Source organism: Mus pahari, chromosome 5, assembly GCF_900095145.1.
Source record: "Mus pahari chromosome 5, PAHARI_EIJ_v1.1, whole genome shotgun sequence".
In the NCBI taxonomy this organism is placed as follows: Eukaryota; Metazoa; Chordata; class Mammalia; order Rodentia; family Muridae; genus Mus; species Mus pahari.
In genome coordinates this window covers 44114840-44136664 of record NC_034594.1, presented here as the reverse complement: position 1 = coordinate 44136664, position 21825 = coordinate 44114840, and the positions used below count along the sequence as shown (strand labels likewise).

Sequence of the window (21825 nt, the reverse complement as noted above, 5' to 3'; positions counted from 1 at the left end):
AAGTCACCGAGTCGACCCCACACAGGACACTTCCGATGCGTTCAGATCACAAGTCAGTGTGTTAGGGTGGTTCTCCCCAAAGAGCCTTGCCAACTGCGCCAGGAACCATCTCTGTTTTACAAGGTTGAGTACTGTGAGGCTGCACACACACAGAGTGTGAGAAAAACTTGAAAGAGGGCTAGTGAGACAGTTCAGCAGGCCAAACTACTCAAACTCCGACCTCAGGACCTGAGCTCCATCCCTGGATCCCACACGGTATCCCCTGACACTTGTCCTCTGACACTTGTCCTCCGACAGCCACACCTGTGCCATGGCTCATGCATACCTGCACTCATATGCACAGGCAAAAAAAAAAAAAAAAATGAGTTAGTTACTAAGCTTATTTTTAAATTAAAACTCGAAAGGAATAATCTCTCAGATGGGCCCAAGGTCCAGGGCTAGCCTCCAGATTGCTTTCTACTTGGAATTTGCTGGGTAAGAGGCCTGAATTCTGGATGGTCTTGGATCCCTTCCACAGCCTCAAACTCCATGACTGGTATTTGTAGCAACAGCATCCCTAATCCATATCCCCTCTGATTTGCTGCTGTAGTTTCTGGGCTTGCAGAAACTGCTCTTCCTAAAGGCTATCGGGTGGAAGGTGCCTTCCCGTCATGGAAAGGAGGCTTGTGAAGCAGGAGGTGAAAAGGCTGCTGTGAGTATCGCTGAGAATAACTTTCATTTCTGAGCCTTGCTTTTGGAATGCTCTCACGGATGGTCCTTAGCTTGGCAGGTGGGCAAAAAGCTAAGGAGGGAATCTCTGTTCTGCTTGGGGATGAGGTGGGGGGAGCCTGCAGATGCTTTCCGTCTCTGCCTCCTGCCACACAGGCACATGTGGTACAGGGCAGGATGCAGAATCTCTTGGCAAGATGCTCCTTCAGGAGCATGCATGTGGAAGGCACCTCTTACAGTCTAGGGGGACAGGATGCACCACCGAAATGGGCAGCACTTACTGGCAAAAGATATAAATCCCCAAATATGCCTTAGGGCCCGGTATCTGACGTTTTTTTTTATTGCCAAGCTTAGCAAACAAATGATCCCTCTCCGTTGTTTTCTTGACTTCTGAACTTTCTTGACTATTAAAAGAAGATGAAGTTTCCCATACATTTTCCCTATCCCATTTAGTTTTCCTTTAACCGGGTACTTTCCAAATGTTGATGAAAAAAAAAAATCATAGATCATACAACAAGAAGTCTTATGTATACAATGTTGGCACAACATGAATATGTTTTTTCATCAAAGATCTTATCATAGATACCATCAAATGTCCTTTGTCTGCCTATGAAAATGAATGCCTTTACTACATCTTTATGAAATTCTAGAATAAACGTATAGAATTCATTCATGTTTATACGTGTGTGTTTGGATACTAAGATAACAACAATAACAAAAAACAAACAGTTGTTTAAAAGGCAACACCAAAAACACAATAAGAATGCCAACTCTGACAAGGATGGTTGTGATACTTTAATCCCAGTCCTTGGGGGGCAAAGGTTTGTGGATCTCTATGAATTGAGGCTGCTCTGGTCTACAGAACTCTGGAATAGCCATGACTCATAAAGATCCTATTTCCAAAAAAAAAAAAAAAAAAAAAAAAAAAGGATAACAAGTAAATAAATGAGTAAGTAAGTAAATAGAATAAATAAGTGAATAAGTAAATATTTTCTTGCTGCACATACTAACTTCTGTGTGTGTATGTTAGTGACTAATGCTAGTATGTTCTGTGGGAAATTTTACAAAAAAAAGTAGGCTTTATTGTCATGGCCTGTTCTTAGAATACAAATGCCCATAAGAGATGTGTCTGCTTCTCTCTCCTGAGTGTTTGGATTAAAGGTGTGCACCACCATGCCTGGCAAGAAATCTTTATTTTATGCAATGGATCTTAGCCCTCCTCTTGCAAAAATCTTTTCTGTATGTTGGCATTTTGAATCCTTCCTCTTATTTTTCACTGTAAATTATTCTAACAATGTGTCTAATTTTAAGATAAATGTGATTTAAGTTCATTGTGATTAGATATTTTAAACCTGCAGCCTTTGGAGATCACTATGTAAGCCACATTTGAATATTAATAGCAACTAGGCCATGACTGAATTCTGTTGCATTTTTGTCTTGAGGGTGTGCAGAGGCGTCAGGAAGAAAGCCTCTTTCTGAGGGTGGAACCCTATGTCGCTCCCAAGAGTTTAATGTTGCTCTCTTGCTTTTAAGGGGAGAGTATATTGGAATCAGACTTCGGGAAAATGAATTTGATCCTAAAGGAAGAGGCCAACTCACCTTTCTAGATGATATGGTAAACCAAGTCACGCTGGTGCAATTCCCATTGCATTCTGTATGTAATAAGGGGAGAGGATAGGTATCAAATGCATATGTAACTAACATACACACACAGGCACACAGGCACACACGCATGCATGCATACACACACCCTGTCCCTTTCCAATGTTTTCCTCATACTGTGGTTGTCTCTATGATCATCTTCACCCACTAAATAGGGCTCGAAATGAGAATGAGAAAATAAGCAGAGTCAAGAAAAGATTTTAAAACAAATGACTGCAAGATAAAATGCTAATTCATAATGGTAAGCCCTTGACAAAATTAGCAATAGTGTGGTTCTCGACTCTAAGCACTTACCATTGGAGAAGGCTAAGTGATACATGATCCTAGAATCCATTGTGTTATTCATACTGGGCCCTGGCTCATGTGGAGTTCTGCTAGCTCACCACACAGAAATTAGAGAAGAAAGCACAAAAAGATTTAACCCAAACGAAATGAGTGAGCTCAGCATATCCCTGCCTAGGTGCTATCCCCCTGCTAAGAGGGATGTGTCACTTTTCCTCAATTTCCCTCTGAGCAACTCCGAGTTTGTAGCTAAGCCTGCCTCTCTGTGTGCCCACATCACACAGAGGCACCAAACAGATCGGAACTGGACTTCTCAAACTTGAATGAGGTTTTGTTACAATGCCATTTCTATTCTGGAGGTCAAGGTTGGGTTTGTATTTCTAATGAGCATGACCAGTGTAACTAACCCAGGTGTCAAACTTCAGATGAGGTTTCAACAGAATGACCAGGGTCCAAAACCCTTATTTATTATTTAGGTTGACATTTCACTTTAGTTCAGTCCCTGGAGAATGTCATTACATGATTGAGGAATTCTTAGAACCTTAAACGAACCCAGATCTGCCTGGATGTGGGCTGGAAAGAAAATGTTGCTAATAAGTGGTAAGCATATTTACTAAGTAAAAATTTACAAACAACCAGGGAAAAGGTCATCGCTGTAATAAGAATCAACATGCAAACTGACTCTCAGTTTTGTACCAGGTATGAGGCTCTCTACCTGTCAGTCACCTCTGTCTGAGAGGTCCATTGCTCCTGCTATGTCCTCTAACAATAAACATGATTAAAAAATTGTTCTCTGTAGCTTTCTTTCCTCACCTTTTCCTTTTGCTCTTTTAAAACTTAAGGAGACTGAGACCCAAGAAAATACTGGAAATTCTAGGGGACCACATTCCCCAATTTTCTGTTGAGGGTTCCTACTATTCTGGACTACACACAGGAAGTAACTGTTTAGTGGGAGATAAACTTAATGCCCCGAAGATTCTGAAACACCTCTACACACACACACACACACACACACACACACACACACACACACACTTGAAACTTGGCAGACAATGGGCTTAGCAGTACCACTGTTCAGGGACTTGCTTTGCCAAGATCTCAACCTACCTCTCTGCTTTCTACTTCCTGATTCCAGGCCCACTATGACTTGGCCATCAGTGTTGCCAGTCAATGGTTAGATCACTCAGAAAACTTAACTTGGCTCCAGTGGGAGAAAGTGTAAGTTGAAATATGTTTGTTGGTTTTCTTTTTGATCTATCTATTTATTTAGTGTGGGTAGAGAGATATGTATGTGTATGGATGTGAGTTATACAGAGGTCAGAGGTCAATGTCTTCCTCTGTCACTCTTCATCTTATTTTTGAGATAAGGTCTCTCTCCCACTGAATCTGGAGTTCACCAGTAGCAAGCCTAGCCGTTTAGCAAGCTCCAGAGAGCCTCCTGTCTCGTCCTCCATCTCCTGGGCATTAGGATTGCAGGCTGTGCCACCATGCCCAGCTTTTTATATGAACGATGAGGGAAGGCTCCAAACACAAGTCGTCATCATGCTTATACCCTTTACCACCTGAGCCATCTCCTCTGCCCTTGTGGTTTTTCCTTATAAAACATGACTAATTGCTGGAGCAAGTTCCAGTCCTATCCGGCATCTTCCCATGAGGCCCTCTGATGTAGAAACACAGAGCAAAACTTTTCCTCCAGCTAGAAGCCTGCAAACACACCACAGTTTCAGCTTGGGGACATCACAGGTATGCTCGCATCTTTTGTATTTGTACTCATTGGTTTCTGTCGAGTTGTTTTTAAATAGTCTTGCCTGGGATGTGTCTGCTGAGAAGCACGGCTTCACTGTATTGAATACAAGCTCCACACCGGTTAGTTCCCTAGGTAAAGACTGAAACTGCTTCCCAAGGATGCGTTCACAGGTTCTGGAGCATATCAGCACTTGAGTCCCTGGGATCATTGCCTTCCCAAGATTATCAGCATTTTCCTTCAAGCGTAGTGACTCAGCAGACTCAGTCAACCGCTCAGGACAGGGATCGGAGAGGCAGGATCAAAAAGCTCAGTCCAAAGTCCAGATGTTGTTCCTATTCCTCTCTCCTGGCTCAAGCTCCAGGCGAGGAACTGACAGTAACAAGCAGAAAATCCAGTTTGGGTAACCTTAAGGAAGGAACTAGAGAAAGGGGTGGGGTGGGGTGAGAGAGCAGGGGGGTGGGGTGGGTGGAGAGGTGGGTTTGATTGCCTCTACATCTGAAAAGTTCATGACTTGGACTGTTGGCATTAGAACTTAAAACTCAGGCTGGTGAGATGTCTCAGTGGGCAAATGACTTGCTACAAACCTGACTATCTGAGTTCCACCCCTTGTAATCACACGGTGAGAGGAGAGGGCAGAGCAAACTCCCTCAAACTGTCTTCTAACCTTCACAGGAACTCCACAGTGAAGCAAGCACTCCCCCTCTCCAGACCCCCTCACACACACAAAAGTACAAGCACACCAAGTAAATGTGATTTTTTTTTTTTTTTTTTTTTTGAGCCTCACCAGCTGCTACCAGGTTCTACCCCCAGTATCTTTCTTATGGGTGGACATTATTAGTGTCCGTTCACTTCACAACCAGATGGATTTAAACAAACAACAAGCAAGCATGACATGACTCAGTGTCTCTGTTTCCTGATTTGGCCATGAATCACCCTGGCAAGACCCGTTCACAGAATCTAGGGGTATTTTCAACCTCCCTACAGGTGTGCAAGCTTACAGTAAAGTAAGACAGGTCCCCCTAACCAGATGCAGAAGAGAAAGAAGGATGAGAATTCCTGCTAAGAAAGCCATAACCACTTAATTACTACAGGAACCATCGATATTTATAACAGCTTTAGGAAAAGTCAACAAGGAAGAAAAACACATCACTTCGTTGGCAAATTAAAAATTCAAAGTATTCCTGGTTGGTGGTGGCGCATGCCTTTAATCTCAGCACTCCAGAGGCAGAGGCAGGTAGATCTCTGAGTTCGAGGCCAGTTTGGTCTACAGGGTGAGTTCCAGGACAGCCAGGGCTACACAGAAAGATCCTATCTCAACAAAACAAAGCAAAATTCAAAGTACATGTTTCATCAGCAGAAAATCAATTATATTAATCCTATTTAAAAAGTGGACAACACACAGTCATTGCTAATTACTTATGAATTATTGTCACACCTTAGCTTGTGTCAAAAAGAACAAGACTGGGAGCTGGGAAAATCGAGGTCTCAGTCAGTCAGCACTTAGTGTATAAGCAAGGGGATCTGAATTTGATCCCCAACACCTACATAAAATATTGGGTGAGGTGGCACAAATTTATAATCACAGCACTGAAGAGACAAAGACGTGGTACTTGTTGTCCAGCCAGCCTAGCCTACTTGGTGAATCCCAGGTCCCAGTGAGAGTTCCTTACTCAAAAAAATCCAAGGCAGGTGGCTTCAGAGGATGGCATCTGAAGTTGACCTCTGTTCTCCACATGCATGTGCACATGTGTACCAACACACTCACACATACCACCCCCAACTTTTCTCCATATTTCCCCTTAGGAGAGAACCACTTCACATCAGACCTGTGTATCCAAACCGAAAAGAGCGAGAAGCAATGATCTTATCATCTTACGCTGGAGTCTTAATGGTGAGGGGAAGGGCACTGTGCATGTGCGCACTTTGTGTCTTCTAAGATCATTTGGTCCTAGTGCATGTTTACTTGTTTTTAATGTCGCTTCTAAATACCTTGGATTTACTAACAGTAAAAAAATCATTATTTTAAATGTATAATGAAAGATTTGACTTCCATACCATATTGCAAAAATATTTATGGGAGAGGAATAAGAGGATGAGAAACAGAAGTGTCTAGAAGACGTGTTTACCCATTAACTTGCAAATTATCGTCTAGTTGCTGTGCTGCCTCACCATACTCGATCCACTGGAGCTGCAGTAACTTTGTTTTATAATAAAGAAAAGGCACAATAGAACAACACATTGTTTTTATTTCACAGAACAGTATTCCAATTGAAGAAGTCCTTAAAATTTATGGGGCCAATTCTTCTGCCAGTCCTGATTCTACCAAGGTAAGTGTGATATGGAAGTGCTGATAACAAAGATGTATATGGGCCTATATATGGTATATGCTAAGCAAGTGTTCTACCACTGACATATATTCCAAGCCACAAACACAGATACATACACATACCTCTTTATGTGCATCTCTCTCTCTCTCTCTCTCTCTCTCTCTCTCTGTGTGTTGCTGGGAATTCTACTCAGAGTCTTGCACATGCTAAGCATCCATTCTACCATTGAGCTACACTTTGCAGCCACTGAATGAGATTATTTAGCATATGCATTTACAATGATATATTTTCAGGCATCATATAAATAACAATTTTATGTCAAAAACCCAAAACTGAGATATTGAGATTGCTCCGCAAGCAAAAGCTCCTGTAGTCCATCTTGACTCCCAGATTTAATTTCCCAAATCCATGTAACAGAAGGAGACAGTACACTCCTGGCAGCTGCCCTCTGAGCTCCACGTGAATACCTGTGCACACGCAACTGCCCACCTCACCCCTGAATAAATAATTGTACTTTTAATAAAGGGAAAAACCGGAAGCAACCACATCCTAATTGAGTCACACATGCTTGTAAAATGCCCCCTTTTAAGTAGAGTAGTACGTGTTGCCACGTTTTATGGAAGGCTGAGTCTGGCAGCAGAGAGCACTGGGCTGGGAGTCCAGATCCCGATGTTTCTGCACACCATACTGTCTCACTCCGGCTTCATAACGTGGACTAACAAGCCACTCTCCGACACTGGACTGATGTATTTATTCTTCCATCCAGATTGAAGACCAGACCCATAAGGCTTATGGCACACACCTGTAACCCCAGCTCTTAGGCAAGGGAGGCTGGAGCATCAGGAGTTCAAGGTCATCCTTGGCAACATAGGGAATTCAGGCCAGCCTGGGCTATATGAGGTTCAGTATTTGAGAAAATAAAGTACACTGAATGATTTTCAAGCAGTTCCATTGTCACAGTTTTTGAGTGTGTCGACATCCAGTAAGAATTTAAATGCTGGGTGTGATCCATTGAAAACTTTTATGGGTCGGGTAGGTGGCAGGGGTAGGGCTGGGGTGGGGTGGGGTGGGGCAGGGGTAAAGGAAGCTGAACCAGAGTGCTCACCCCTGACCTTCCGTTCACTGCCCCTTGCAATGTCTCCCATCTGTGTTTAAAAGATAGGCAAGTGCAGAGCCAGGGCCATGAACACAGCAGCCACAGGACAAGTGCCCATCCTGTTTCTTTTACCTGTAGACAACAGTATATAAGCAACGGGTCACAACCATAAGGCAGTTTGAAAGAGTTCAGAAAGAGACCAGGGCGGGCTGGTGAGATAGCTCAGCGGGTAAGAGCACTGACTGTCCTGCTCTTCCAAAGATCCTGAGTTCAAATCCCAGCAACCACATGGTGGCTCACAGCCACCCATAATGAGAGCTGACGCACTCAGATATAATAATAGATAATAAATCCTTGGGCCGGAGCAAGCAGAATGCTCACAGCCATCTGTACAGCAACAGTGTACGCACATACATTAAATAAATAAATAAATGAACAAACAAACAAATAAATAAATAAATGGAAGGAAAAGAAAAAAAGAAAAAGGAAAAGAAAGAGAGCAGATGTCAGGGTCAAAGCCATATATACAGGGCAATTATTTATCTCCTGTTCTTGTACCCACAGACCACAGTGTGTAAGTAATGGCTCACAACCACAAAGCAGTTTTGAAGGACTCAGAAGGAGGCCACTGCCACAGACTCAGGACAGTTACTTACCCCCCTGATCTTGTGCCTGCAGACTAGACTGTTGGAGCAATGGGTCACAGAAATTCAGGCGCCTAGTTCGTCCGCCCCCATAACCGAGTGTTTACTAAGTCTTATGGTTTTGGAACCAACTTCTCGGCACCTTACTCTTGCTGAGATCCACATTCCCTCAAGTCCTGAAGGGAGGAACTACAGCTTTCTCCCTGACCACTGCTCACTCCTTCGCTCTTTCACAATATGTAACTGAATGTGACGGATTCAGCAGTGAGCAAGATGGGCAAGGTGCCTTGTCTTATATAGATCTTGTATCAAGGCTTATCTTGGTTTAAGAGACTAAGCAGTTTTTGTTTTGTTTTGTTTTTGTTTTTTGGGGTTTTTTTTTTTGATTTTTTGAAATGCAAGTAAATACATGACCTGATTTGATTTCTATGATTTGTTTATTTTTTATTTTATGTGCATTGGTGTTTTGAATGCATATGTGTCTGTATGAGGGTGTCAGATTCCCTGGAACTAGAGTTACAGACAGTTACGAGCTGCCCTGTAGGTCCTGGGAATTGACCCCATGTCTCATGGAAAAGCAGCTGGTGCTCTTAACTACTGAGCCAACCTCCAGCCCCGCTAAGCAGCGTTTGTGTTTTTAAGTTGAAGAAAGGCCCGCTTTTGTGGTGTTCTGGCTCCACACACCACCCTGCCCAGTCTCTGCGTGTTCGCTGCTGTGTTCTCTCTGCCCGCCTGTCTCCTCTCTCCTTCACCCAAAATGCCCCAAACCTGATCCCCAATCGCTGTTTTTTCCTTAGATTTCTCTTCTTCTAGCTTTGGGGACGTGTCAGTCACACTGATTGCGTCTCAGTTCCTATGCTTCATTCTGAAGGGGATTGCATTGTGACTTCCTGGTTTGGTGGGGTCATCAGTCCGGGTTTGCAAAGGTCGATGTCTGAGCCGCTGGGCTAAGTGCCGCCTACACAACGGAGCTATAACAGGAGGCCACGTTGCTTACGTGCTTGTCCTCTGGATCACTCGTTCAGTCGATCCTCAGAATCATACCAACAGCGGGACAGTTAAAAACGCCTCCCGAGTGCTAAATGTGTCGATGGGACAAAATCACGTCTGATAGAGACTCTAAGTATATAAACATTAAATAGCTAAGCAAATATGTATATTATTAGCAATGCAAACGTGTCTTATCTGGGGTAACTAATTCCTCCAAATGATTATGGTTTGATGAAGCAATGCTAGCAGACCCTCCCCCCCTCCCTCCCTCCCACCAGAGCTCCTACCCACCCCATGCAGAGTTGCAGGCTGACTCCACCCACAAGCTTTCTCTTCAGCTTAGAAGAGGAACCAGCAGGATCTCTCGGTGGCAATGTAACATTTCAAACATTAAACTATAGGACTATTTTAAAACAGCCTTTTGGAGTTTAACATCACTTCAGAATTAACGGTTTTAATTATAAGTCAGAGTGGTTTAAAGACAACAGATGTTGTCAAAGGTTCTTTATTTACCGCTTATAGCAGAATGCCCTTTGAGTCCTTCGGATAAAATGTCTTCTAAGCAACAACTGAAATAGTTTCTAAGCCAGAGTTTAAAACCAAGAGGAATACAAATCAAATTGGGACGAATTTCCGGCAACTGGAAAGGACTTGTGGGAACTGGCTTAGCCTGGTGGCTTTCTCTAGGACTCTCTTCTGCCCCCTCGTGGAAGAAGAGCAGCAAGTCATGTACTGTTCGCTCTCAGCAACAGGCTCCTGCTAAATGGCCTATTTTTTTTTATTAATAAGGAATTCAATTACCAGTTTGGTTTGGTTTGTTTTCCTGATGAAGACCCTGGACCCAGAAAAAGTTAAATTAAAGGCTTTACATAAGTACTGGCTATTTACAACTGTGCCCAGATGATAAATATAAAATGCTCAACTTGATTTAAACTGAAGAAAAAGCATTTAAAAAAAAAAAAAGTGTGTGGAAGGAGATAAGGGTGCTGAACAGAGAACCCTGAGACCTCAGCTCTCCTCTGTCTCCCCAAAGGTCATCCCATTTTAAAAGCCAGCTTTGAGCCTAGTGGTGCACGCATGCCTGTAGTCCCATGAGGCAGAGGCAGGTGGATATCTGTGGGTTCCAGGCCACCCTGGTCTACAAAGGGAATCCAGGACAGCCAGGTCTCTGTTGCACAGAAGAAAACATATCTCAAAAATCAAAAGAAAAAAGAGCCGCATTCACATCCATCCTAACACCCAAATATCATGACTCTAGAGGCAAAGCGGACAGGGCCCGGACCCAGATCCCCCCCTTCCAAGTTGGATGCCTCCTGTTGTGGTCCAGGAATCTCCTTCCAAAGCATATAAACACTGATCTCAGTCAGACAGGCGTAGTTTATTGAGCATACACCCTAGGACCGATCGATCAGGGCCACAAATCCAGACTCAGGAGCTGGTTGTGACATTGAGTTAAGATACTGCAGGGCTTTTAAGCCTAAAATCCACAAACATCTGTGCCAACTTACCCCACCAATCAGGATTTAGGGATAAGGGATTTCCTTAGGAACATGTCTTTGCAATACACTCATCCCGCTCCCATTGGTTGGGGTATTCAGCCGTGGCAGGGGACTTGTCTAATACTCATGTGTTAACTTGTCTACCAGGATGGGACTTGTCTAACATTCATGTCCTCACTTGCCAACCAGGATGTCAGTTACCCAAGAACATGACTCTTTCTGCCAAGTTGGATGTCAGTTCTCAGGGAGGTCTTGGGAAATTAAACTTTACTCGATCCCTACTCTAAATGGAAGTCTTATTCCCAGTAGTTTCTTATACTGGTGCAGGTGGCTCTCTTATGTTGGGGTCTATCCCAGGGGGCAGTTTGTAAAAGCAAACATCATAAAAGCTCATCATATACAGGTGCAGGAAATGCTGCCGAGTGGTTGGTTTGAGTCCAAACTTACTGTGGGTATTATGAAATATGATGCAGTGGCAGGCAGGGATGCTGGTAGGCCCATGCCAAGGTTTATTTGGAGGGAGGAAGGGGAGAGAGGACCTGGAGACGGGGTAGAGGCAGCAAGTGAGCCTGAGGGCAGAGAATCAGGGGACTGAGAAGGACAGAAGGAAAGAGAGGCCGGCTGGGAACACATGGGAACAGGGAGAAGTAGAAAGAGAGTGGGGGAGGGGGAGAAGTCTACTGACTTCTATTACGACTGGTTTCCAAGTGCGCAGGACATAACAGAATATGTAATCAACTTGGGCATGAGAAAGTTTCCTAGTAACATCAGAAACATACGAGAAAGTTTCCTTATAATATTAGTAATAGCACAAAATGGCAGGCTTATTCTCTAAACGCAAGTTTGCTATGTGTAAGTGGGTCTGATGTCACATCCCCAACCACACCAGGCTATTCTGGGGATTAAACGGGACTGTGCACATCAATTACATGACGGCCCAGGGGAGCCTTCTATATGACTGTTACGACTGCGAAGCTCACCTTGCTGGGAACACCAGGGATAAGACAGAACGGGGGAAGTGATAAAATTATATTCTTTAAGTTATTTTTTAATAAAAATATTATTAATAGAGTTAAGGGCACATTAAAAGAAAAACATTCCAGTTGCATACGTAGCAATTCCTAGCCTGTAGTGTGCATCAGTTTGTGGGGCAGGGGGGAGCAGGTGAAGGCATGTCAGGGCAAGTTTCTCACTCACCAAAGGAAAAGCAGGCGCCTGGGGCAGAAAAGAGGAAGGGGCTGTGCCAGGAGAGGGCTGTGAGGAATGTCCTGTGCAAAGGGGGCTTCTGTGCCATGAGAACCAAGCACGGAGCAGAGGCTGTAGATGAAAACCACGTTCACCCGCCTTTCAACTGCCACATCGACACCCGGGACTCGGTTGGTGAGATTGAGACCCGCCAGGCACTGTGAGCAGCAGGGGCTCCGTGCACAAAACTCACACCGCTGTAATCCGGAACTGTCGTCTTCTTTTCAGGTCTCCCAGACCCTGCTGCCCCGCCGCTCCTTGCATCCTTTTGCCATGTTGACCGCACCCAGAGCAGCAGAGTGCATCCGGAGACAGAGTAAGCCTGCTCTCTTCTGGATGTAGAGAAAGTTAACCAGGAGGTGGGCCCACTCGGTCAGCTTCAATGATAACACTGGTTAGATTCTATCTAGTGAGATTTAAAAATAAAATAAAATAAAATTCGGCGTCCTTCATAAGTTGGTGTATGCCTCCTTCTACATTTCCCTAACCAGAAAGGCTTACTACTTAGACCCTTTGGCCAGGGGGCCAATGCAGCCCAGAAAGACAAGATCTGACACTGTGGTGCACACTGTTTTTTTTTAAGTTTTATACTCAGGCGTGGTACTGCATATGTCTGCAGGTGTCAAGTTGAGGAGAAGGGCAACGAATAAAAAAGCCACCAGCAGCTCTACAAAGAAAGCAACAGGGCAGAATGGAGATCCTGCCGGGAAAGGCGCTCATACACACACCCCAGCAACAAAGTAAGACTAAACATGGATGGCCTTGCCTATATCATGCTGAAAGTTGAGTATTTGGGATTTAAGGTTCTGGGTGTGAATATGGAGCCCATCGCTTATCAGCTGTGTGGTTTTGAACAGGCTGCTTAACCACTCTGCCTCAGGTTCTTCTTCTCAAGAAAGTGAGAAAAATAATGGTACCCACCTCTTAAAGTCACAGATTGATTGGGGTGATGAGAACAGTACATGGTGAAGCTCAAGTAGACATCAGCCATGATTAGCTTTGAACATTTGAAAATTACTTGTCACAAGCGAATCTGATGTTTTTCCATTTATTAAATCAAATAGGATTTAATATTAAATTTAATATTAGTGTCTAATATTAAAATGTCTGCACCTAAAATGTTCCGGATAAGAATCTTAACAGGAAGAGAGAATTTTGTCTTTTTGTTTCATAGCATCTCTCCAACTCCTGCCTTTTCTTCTGCCAAGTCCTTCCACTCCTCAACTGTTATGTGGAGGAATTTAGAATCAGCTCAGAGACAGATGGGACTGGAGGGAAAGTAGAAGGATCGTGTGGCCTTTGCTGTCCTCCTCATATTACTACAGCTCTGAGGTCTCACAACATGTACAAGGTGAAAATAAACAAAAGTCAGAGAGACCTAGTTGGTTAACTAAACAGAAACTGAGATTGGAGAGATCCAGAGGTGAAGCTGGGGGTCTGGGATGTTTTAGGGATCTGAGATCTGTAGAATGGGAGACTCCAGTTGAGCTGGGAAGGCAAGGGGTAGGGAATGGAAGAGTTTGGAACTGAGCGGCAAGTCTGTGTTTGTGGTTGGAACCTAAAATGAAATTTCCATTCACTCGATTACTGTGCCATGCATGCTTTCAATGCGCATCTTTAAATCAGGTGAACTATACGGTGCTTGAGACTTGTTTAGTGTTCAGAAACAAATGGGATGATTGATTAGAAATATAACCAACACCACACACACACACACATATGTACTACATGCACACACACACATATATGTACTACATGCACACACACACACTCCACACACACACACTCCACACACACACACTTTTAGAAATAGAAAAGACACACAACCTCCTCACTGGGACTGCTTTAGAGACTTTCTGGATTGTCTGCTTATATCAAACCTTGACACTATTCTAAAGACAGAAAGCTGAGGAAGCAGCCACCTGTTGGGTTTTCTTTTGAAGACACTTGCTCCAATGATATTTCAGGGCATAGACTTTCTCAAGCTACATCATTGCTTCTGAACAACTGTATAAAGTACAGCTTTCAAAAGAATCCGGAAACAGCAGGCTTTAGAAAGCAAAATAAAGCAACAACCAAAAACCAGTAAGACTCCTAGACACAGGTCACATGAATACCTGTGAGTGTGCACACACACACACACACCACACAGACACACCCTGATAATCTGGAAAAAATGTAATTGTACAAAGACCAATCTCAAGAACTGGTTCATAGACCCACCGAGGCTCATGCATAACCCTGTGTAATGAGAATGTAGTCGTAAATATTTGAGATTTAGACACCATTTGGGTGTTATGTTTGTTAAATACAATTTCATCCCATGCATTTTCTTTCATAATCACCAGTGGCTGTTGGCTTCCTGGTGACAGCAGAACTTTCACTTCCTGCTTATCTCACGTGTGTGTGTGTGTGTGTGTGTGTGTGTGCACATGCACAAACACAGTGGTCTGCACGCCATGGGGACTTGTACCTACAGTGGGTAATTGAATAGTAGCAAATGGCTCTGGGGGGTTAGTCTGACCAGCAAACCCCTTTCTAAGCACTACCCAGTTCTCCTGTTCTCCAGCTGAGACTCAAGCCCATTTTTAAATAATCCCCTTCCAAGATGTCCTCCTGAAAACAGAAAGTCTGTTGGTGCTTTCTTTTTCATTTCATTATTTTGTATAATTTAGGCTTTTTTTTTTTTTTACAACTCCTGGGTATTTCTTTTAAACCACTTCATAAAATATAATAGTAATACATCAAAATTACAGTGGAAAAATATTAACATTCCTTATGATATGTCAATATTTGTTATACATATATATGTGTGTGTACCACTGGTTTGTTATAATGGAATAAAGTAAATATTTTATTAAATGTATATAAAGTATGCTTTTTGTTGTTTTCTTTTGTTGTTTTTGTTTTTGTTTGTTTTTGTTTTTGTTTTTCAAGACAGGGTTTCTCCGTGTAGCCCTGGCTGTCCTGGAACTCACTTTGTAGACCAGGCTGGCCTCGAACTCAGAAATCTGCCTGCCTCTGCCTCCCGAGTGCTGGGATTAAAAGTGTGCGCCACCGCGTCTGGCTCTTGTTGTTTTCTTTTTAAGACAGGATTTCTCTGTGTAGCCCTGGCTGTCCTGAAACTCACTCTGTAGACCAGGCTGGCCTCAAACTTAGACACCCACCTGCCTCTGTCTCCTGAGGGCCTGGATCAAAACCATGCACCACCACTGCCTGACTGAAAGTATGATTTTATGGCTTTTTGATTGAGGAAATTGTTTATCTTATATATTTGGATATATATATATATATATATATATATATATATATATATATAATCTTTTATATATAAGAATATATATCTTATATATTCTTCATTTTCCCTTTACTTTTCAAACCCCTATGTCGTAAATCTTTCTTCATAGATTTCTTTTTATTTCCAGACACTGAGTTTCATCAGTGTCTTTTTGCTAAGAGAAAGGCAAAAACTTTTTAAAACACCCAGCTTTTCTGGGAAACATTTAAGTGCTTTTTGTTTGGTTGGTTGTTTGGTTGTTTTTTGTACTGGCAGTTTACTTTAATTGAAATGGATATGAACAATATTCCCTGGGAAAGTTAATCTCCCTATGTTTTACTTCCTTTTCTATAAAAGAAAATGTACTATGTACCTTACAAGGTTATTTCAAGAATGAAATGAGTTAGTGCACATATAAAGGCTCAGAGAATCACCAAGACTGTAGCATATAAAAAGCTACCAGTCCATCCTTTCCCCCTTCCTAGAGAACCCACAGCATCATGGAAGGAAGCCAGATAGAAGGAGGAGAATATAAAGTTAAATTCAAAGTACTAGATGGAAAATTTAAAATAATATAGTACCAGTGCAGAGCTGGAAAATGATTTATGTTGGGTAGCGCTAGTCCAAAGAAGTTTGACTTTTACAAATTTTTTTTTTTAAAAATTTAATTTGGAGATAATTGCAAACTTAGAGAAATGTTGTCATAGGACAAAGGACACAGATTCACATATGTGTGGCTATTTGTCCCACCAGCTTACTGTCTTTCTCTTTGTCTACTCTCCCTACTGTCTTTTGTTTGTGTTTACAGACACTGAAAAACAATCTTTTCTGAGCTATTAAAACTTGTGCATACCCTATCAACTCACTCTGTATGTTTTACTTCGTAGTCAATTATTAACTTCAGAATCTAAAACATCGCTACCTTTATCTAATCTATCACCCAAATAGCATTTTTTTTTTCACTTGCCCGGATAATGTCCCCTTTAAGGATCCAATGTGAGATCACGTACTGCCTTCAGTTGAGAAATACAATACATTTTCAGATATCTCAGAACCATTCTGTGGAAATCCTTTCACATCTACACGTATCTAATCCCTCTCTGTTGGAATCTGATATTTGGCCTTAACTCCAAGAGAAAGCTAGTGTATGTGTCTGTGTTATAGAGATGTGCTCGGTACCAAAACCATCCTTTCATTCTGCAGGTCACTTAGAAACGTGGACTAGTGCTGTGGACGCGTAAGAGCTTCTAGGAGCAGGCGGGATGTCATCGCCTTAAAGCTACAGCGTTCACCAGCATGATTCCTCTGCAGTGAGCACTGAATGCAAACTGCGGTGATTACCATGTTTGCCACTGAGCCTTCTTCTTTTGGAAGCATATTGCACACCTATATTTTGACAAAAAGAAGAAATGTGTCTATCCTCTGCTATTTCATTCTGTGTCTGGGAGACTGCTGGAGCATCCAGAGGGGGTTCACTATTTCTGGGTGGGGCCAGACAATCTGACTTTGATACACATCTTAGCAAATGTGTATTATTAAGTATGGCATAGAATTCTGGAGAAAAGTTTTAACCCCAAATAAAATCAGTTTCTCATGAGCATACTTTCAAACAGAGAAAATGTAAACTCACTCCATTTCAATAAAGTTTGGAAAGAGAACTGGATGCCAGCTCTTTCTGGGTAGAACACGATGACCAATGGGGAAAGAGAATGTGCTGCTATTTCCCGGCCTTTGCCAAGTGCCAACAGGCACGTGGCTGGACCAGTTAGCAAAACAACTTCATCAGATGAATCTCAGAACACATCACACTGTCTCCTCTTTCTTAACAACTGGGCCAGCCATCTGTCCGCACGATGGTCTTGGTGCCACATGCAAACTCAGAGCAGTTTGTTGACCTCTTCTGAAAATAGTGAGGTACTCCCACGTAGGGTGGTGGCTGGGGAGATCAATGTGGGCCTTTCCACTGGGGCTTAATCACAGTTGAACTTGAAGTTCACCAGGACACTTGGAACACTAGGATGGAGGCAGAGGAGGACATCAGTGGCCTGTAGCCCTCTCCAATGCTCTAGCCACTGAGGACTTGGCCCAGTCTGCTTTTGTGCAGCCTCGCTAACTCTGAGAAGACGCTTCTTGCTGTCCATCCTTTCACTGTCTGTCCATGCCCTGCAAGTGATGCCTGAGGATTTTCATGCAGCTATTGTGCCTGCATTGCTAACTCTAGTTGGGTGTCCTCATGGGCATGGCTTCACTACCTAAAATATGCCCAGGACAGGATGACAGCAGACATTCCAAGGCTGGACCATCCTCCATGCCTGCAATAGAGAAGCACATCTAGTCAGTTGGCAGCAAAAAAGAAAGCTGTGATGACTGTCATCCTGGCTCAGGGAAACTGACTGTTTGCTGAGGGGGGAAAGAGACAAGTCGGAGCTCTGGTTTTAAGAACAAAACGTAATTCTGGAAGAAGCGTGGTGACAGGAAGAATGGCTGTCTTCTAAACATTGTGCCTCAGATTCTTCCGAGTGCTTTTCACTTTAGACCAAGAAGAAAGGTTTCACTTTATCATCATCCCAGACATATATATTATATTTATTAATTTTACTATTTAAATGCACTGAATTTGTTTTATATATATTTGCATGTGTGTATATGGAAAATTAAAGAGATTTTAAATCAAAAGGAAGAAATAAAATGAAGACCTACATATAAGCTTATCATTCACTGATGACCATGGTTGATATGTTAGTCTATACACAGGTCTAATCTTTTTATCTTAAACACATGAAAGTTTTAAAAACATGAGACCCATATTCTACAGATAAAGACACACAACTGTTTTTCAATTAGAGAAATGTGTTGGTTTTTCTGCTGCTGCCTCTTGGTGCCTGAGAGTGCCTCTGGAACTCGTGTGATTCTCATGAGCTCCCACAAATGGAGGCCCCACCCTCCACCTCAGCAGTTTCTATAGGCAAACACTGCAAAATGCTGGGTACATAATGCGTTTCGATAGCACTGCATAGGATGAGAAGCGCACCCTTTGTCTCCAAGGTCATAATGGCTCTGCTGACTTGAATTCCTTTCACTGAGCTAGTGAGGACAACTCGAAAATGCCAGAGAGAACGAGAGCCCCCTACCCCATGATCCCAAATGACAAAGCGCGAGAACACAGAAATCCCCTTACACTTCCCCCCCACCCCCAGGCCCCTTTTGTGTGGTTCTTGCCAACATAGCAGCCATCCTGCTGTATATATATCAGCTACCACTCCTGTCCCCATCATACTCAACACTGACCATTTGCTATCAACAACGATGGGAAAGGTGAGCCAAAGGAGAACCCTCCCCCATCTGTTGAGTGCCCCCTCTGTGTGGGGGATGCGCCTTCCAGTTGACCATGTGCTGTTACCCCGTCTCTTCCTTTACAGATCACCTTCTACGAGGACCGAGGCTTCCAGGGCCGCTGCTATGAGTGCAGCAGCGACTGCCCCAACCTGCAGACCTACTTCAGCCGCTGCAACTCCATCCGCGTGGACAGTGGCTGCTGGATGCTCTATGAGCGCCCCAACTACCAGGGCTACCAGTACTTCCTGCGTCGTGGGGACTACCCTGACTACCAGCAGTGGATGGGTTTCAGCGACTCCATCCGCTCCTGCCGTTCCATTCCATACGTGAGTATTGTTTTAGCCTGGCTGATGTGAGCGAACACTGGGTCTTCCTGATGGTCAGTTTGTTCCCGTTTGTGTTCTAATGCTCTTAGGCTAGGAATGCTTGACAAGTGCTCACAGTTATATCAAGACCCGACTCTTAAGGCTAAATAGAATGGATATATATATATAATACACATGAACAGCCATATATTATTTCTTACTTAAGGGCATTAGTGTTTTAGGACATAAGAAACCACAGCATGACCTTTAAAATGAATCTTGGCTGAATTAAGCACATACCCTTCGGCCATAAAAGAAGGAAATCCTGTCATTTGTGATGACAAGGATGAACCTGGAGGCCACTGTGCTAAAAGAAAGGAGTCAGATATGTAGTGATAAAGGCCACAAGTTCTCATTCGTATGGGGGATCTACAGCAGCAGGTTTATGGAGGGAAGAAGATCAGGGTCGGGGATTTAGCTCAGCAGTAGTGTGCTTGTCTAGCAGGCATGCCGTCTTGAGTTCTGTTCTCAGCACCAGGCATAAAAATAGTAGTGAGGCTAGAGTGGCAAAGCAGGGGACCAGAGGCTTGGAGTGACAATCAGGAAAAGAAAAATTGCAGCTAGAGCAAAGAACTAGACATGTTCTAGACATCTACTGTTTAGCACGGTGATGACTGTTCATGTTATGTATTAGAGTTATTAAAAATTGCTGAAAGGTGAGGCTGGAAGATTGCTCAGTGGTTAGGAACACTGGCTACCCTTCTAGAGGACCTGGGTTCGGTTCCCAGCGCCCACCAGTGGCTCACAACTGTGTGTAACTCCAGTCCTAGGGAATGCCATGCTCTCTTCTAGTCTCCATGAGCTCCAAGCACAACTCACGTAGTACACTTACAAACATGCAGGTAAATACTCATAAGCCTAAAATTAAAAGAAATATATCTTAAACACACAATAAAAATGCTGAAAGTGGATTCTATGTAGTATCAGCATGAAAATAATGATTATGTGGGATAAATATATATTAATTAGCTAGATTTAAGCATAGTGCTTACTTTAAAACACCATGCTATGCCTAATAAATGCACACAAAATATCTGTCAATTTTAGGATATATAAAAATATTTGAAAAATCAATTAATTAAACTTGGTTAGAGCTAGTGTATTCTGATTATATTGGTGAGGGTTTTTTGTTTGTTTGTTTGTTTGTTTTACTATATACTCTCATACTCACCTAGAGCCTAGATTGTACAATGGGTGTCAGCTCATGTGGTTTTGTATTTTTTTTTTTTAATGAATCATTATTGACTAGTCTCTCATGAAACAGGTAATTAGAGTTTCATGAGATATGGTCTACATCACCAGTTTGAGAGGGGGGGAGGGAAGAAAAAGAAAAAGAAAAAGAAAAAGGGAAAGGAAAAGGAAAAGGAAAAGGAAAAGGAAAAGAAAAAGAAAAAGAAAAAGAAAAAGAAAAAAAGAAAGAGAAAGAGAAAAAGAAAAAGAAAAAGAAAAAGAAAAAGAAAAAGAAAAAGAAAAAGAAAAAGAAAAAGAAAAAGAAAAAGAAAAAAAGAAAAAGGAAAAGGAAAAAGAAATGTATGTGGACTCAAAGTAAATCCGAATCATTGCACGTCATGCATACAAAAGGCAGCTTCAAAGTAAGCTTGGTAGGATTTGGTTACACAGGCAGTAAGTGCTTTCACTCCCTGCCTTTCGGTGTTCGTTTCCTTCACAAGAGTTCACTGGTCATGTCAGCTTTGTGTTAGTGCAACTCCTAATTTGTTACAACAACAGTACACGGAGTAGGCTTAGGGAAGACGAACACCGGATAGATTCACCCGAAAGCTATGTTTTGGGACCGGGCAAGCAGGCTGCAACACTGCCTGTAAATCATTGTTTTTCCTCTTCTGTCTTCCTCACAACAGACCAGCTCTCACAGGATAAGGCTGTATGAGAGAGATGACTACCGGGGCCTTGTGTCTGAGCTCACGGACGACTGTTCCTGCATCCACGATCGCTTCCGCCTCCATGAGATCTACTCCATGCATGTGATGGAGGGCTGCTGGGTCCTCTACGAGATGCCCAACTACCGAGGCCGCCAGTACCTGCTCAGGCCTGGAGACTACAGGCGCTACCACGACTGGGGCGCCATGGATGCCAAGGTCGGCTCTCTGCGACGGGTCATGGATTTGTACTAAGCCTCGTTTAGCTTGTTACAGCCCATACATGCAATAAATATACAACTTGTGTTCCTGGCACTAAGTGGCTCTTGCTTATCTTCAATATCTAAACCCTATTAAATGGTATCCTGGGGAACTTGACCCTGAAAGAGGTTTCAAATATCCACCCATGTCCTTCCAGTCAGGAAACAGTACTTACTGGACGGTGCATACCTTGGTGACCTCTGGGTCTGCAGGAGGGAGGAAACACAAACATAAACAGCCATTTAGAATCCGGAGAAGGTAGGAAATGTAACTCCTGCCTGTGGCCACATCACTAAAGACAAGGGGGCTGCTAGAGAGGGTAGCCGCTATTTCACAAGACAGCTTTCAAGAAAAGATGCCTGAGAGGCTGGGAAGATGTTCCCTGAATAAAGCACTTGCTGCACAAGCCTGAGGAGCAGAGTTCTGATTCCCAGAACAAACATAAAGCCAGAAGCAGCAGTGCACATTTGTACTACCGGTGTACCTACAGTAAGGTGGGAGACAGAAGC

At 43.1% G+C, this 21825-nt stretch overlaps 2 protein-coding genes across 3 annotated transcripts; both read left to right on the top strand.

Moving 5' to 3' along the window:
* Positions 1-553: 553 nt before the first annotated feature.
* On the top strand, positions 554-17170 carry C5H2orf80 (chromosome 5 C2orf80 homolog). Of its 2 annotated transcripts, none has more exons than XM_021199267.2 (8): positions 554-691; positions 2242-2323; positions 3788-3870; positions 6203-6290; positions 6655-6726; positions 12429-12516; positions 12820-12940; positions 16681-17170. In XM_021199267.2, exons 1-8 carry the CDS (start codon positions 651-653, stop codon positions 16700-16702), a joined length of 597 nt encoding a protein of 198 aa, XP_021054926.1. In that variant the 5' UTR covers positions 554-650; the 3' UTR covers positions 16703-17170. The 2 variants fall into 2 exon arrangements, with proteins under 2 accessions (XP_021054926.1, XP_021054925.1); XM_021199266.2 differs by lacking the exon at positions 16681-17170 and adding an exon at positions 13375-13833 and having other exon boundaries at positions 609-691.
* A 1593-nt stretch (positions 17171-18763) lies between these two features.
* Positions 18764-21374, top strand: LOC110321851 (gamma-crystallin A). The gene is made up of 3 exons (XM_021198401.1): positions 18764-18792; positions 18897-19139; positions 21038-21374. The coding sequence occupies exons 1-3, from the start codon at positions 18784-18786 to the stop codon at positions 21308-21310; spliced, it is 525 nt and encodes a 174-aa protein (XP_021054060.1). The 5' UTR covers positions 18764-18783; the 3' UTR covers positions 21311-21374.
* The last annotated feature ends 451 nt before the right edge of the window (positions 21375-21825 follow it).

What these genes read in the sequence shown, in the direction of transcription:
- C5H2orf80 (XM_021199266.2), top strand. Translation starts at nt 651, where the DNA reads ATGGAAAGGAGGCTTGTGAAGCAGGAGGTGAAAAGGCTGCT. An exon ending in TGGCTCCAGTGGGAGAAAGT is followed by an intron (nt 3,871 to 6,202) that starts GTAAGTTGAAAT and finishes ATTTCCCCTTAG; the next exon opens with GAGAGAACCACTTCACATCA. An exon ending in AGAGTGCATCCGGAGACAGA is followed by an intron (nt 12,517 to 12,819) that starts GTAAGCCTGCTC and finishes ATATGTCTGCAG; the next exon opens with GTGTCAAGTTGAGGAGAAGG.
- LOC110321851 (XM_021198401.1), top strand. An exon ending in CCTGCCGTTCCATTCCATAC is followed by an intron (nt 19,140 to 21,037) that starts GTGAGTATTGTT and finishes TCCTCACAACAG; the next exon opens with ACCAGCTCTCACAGGATAAG.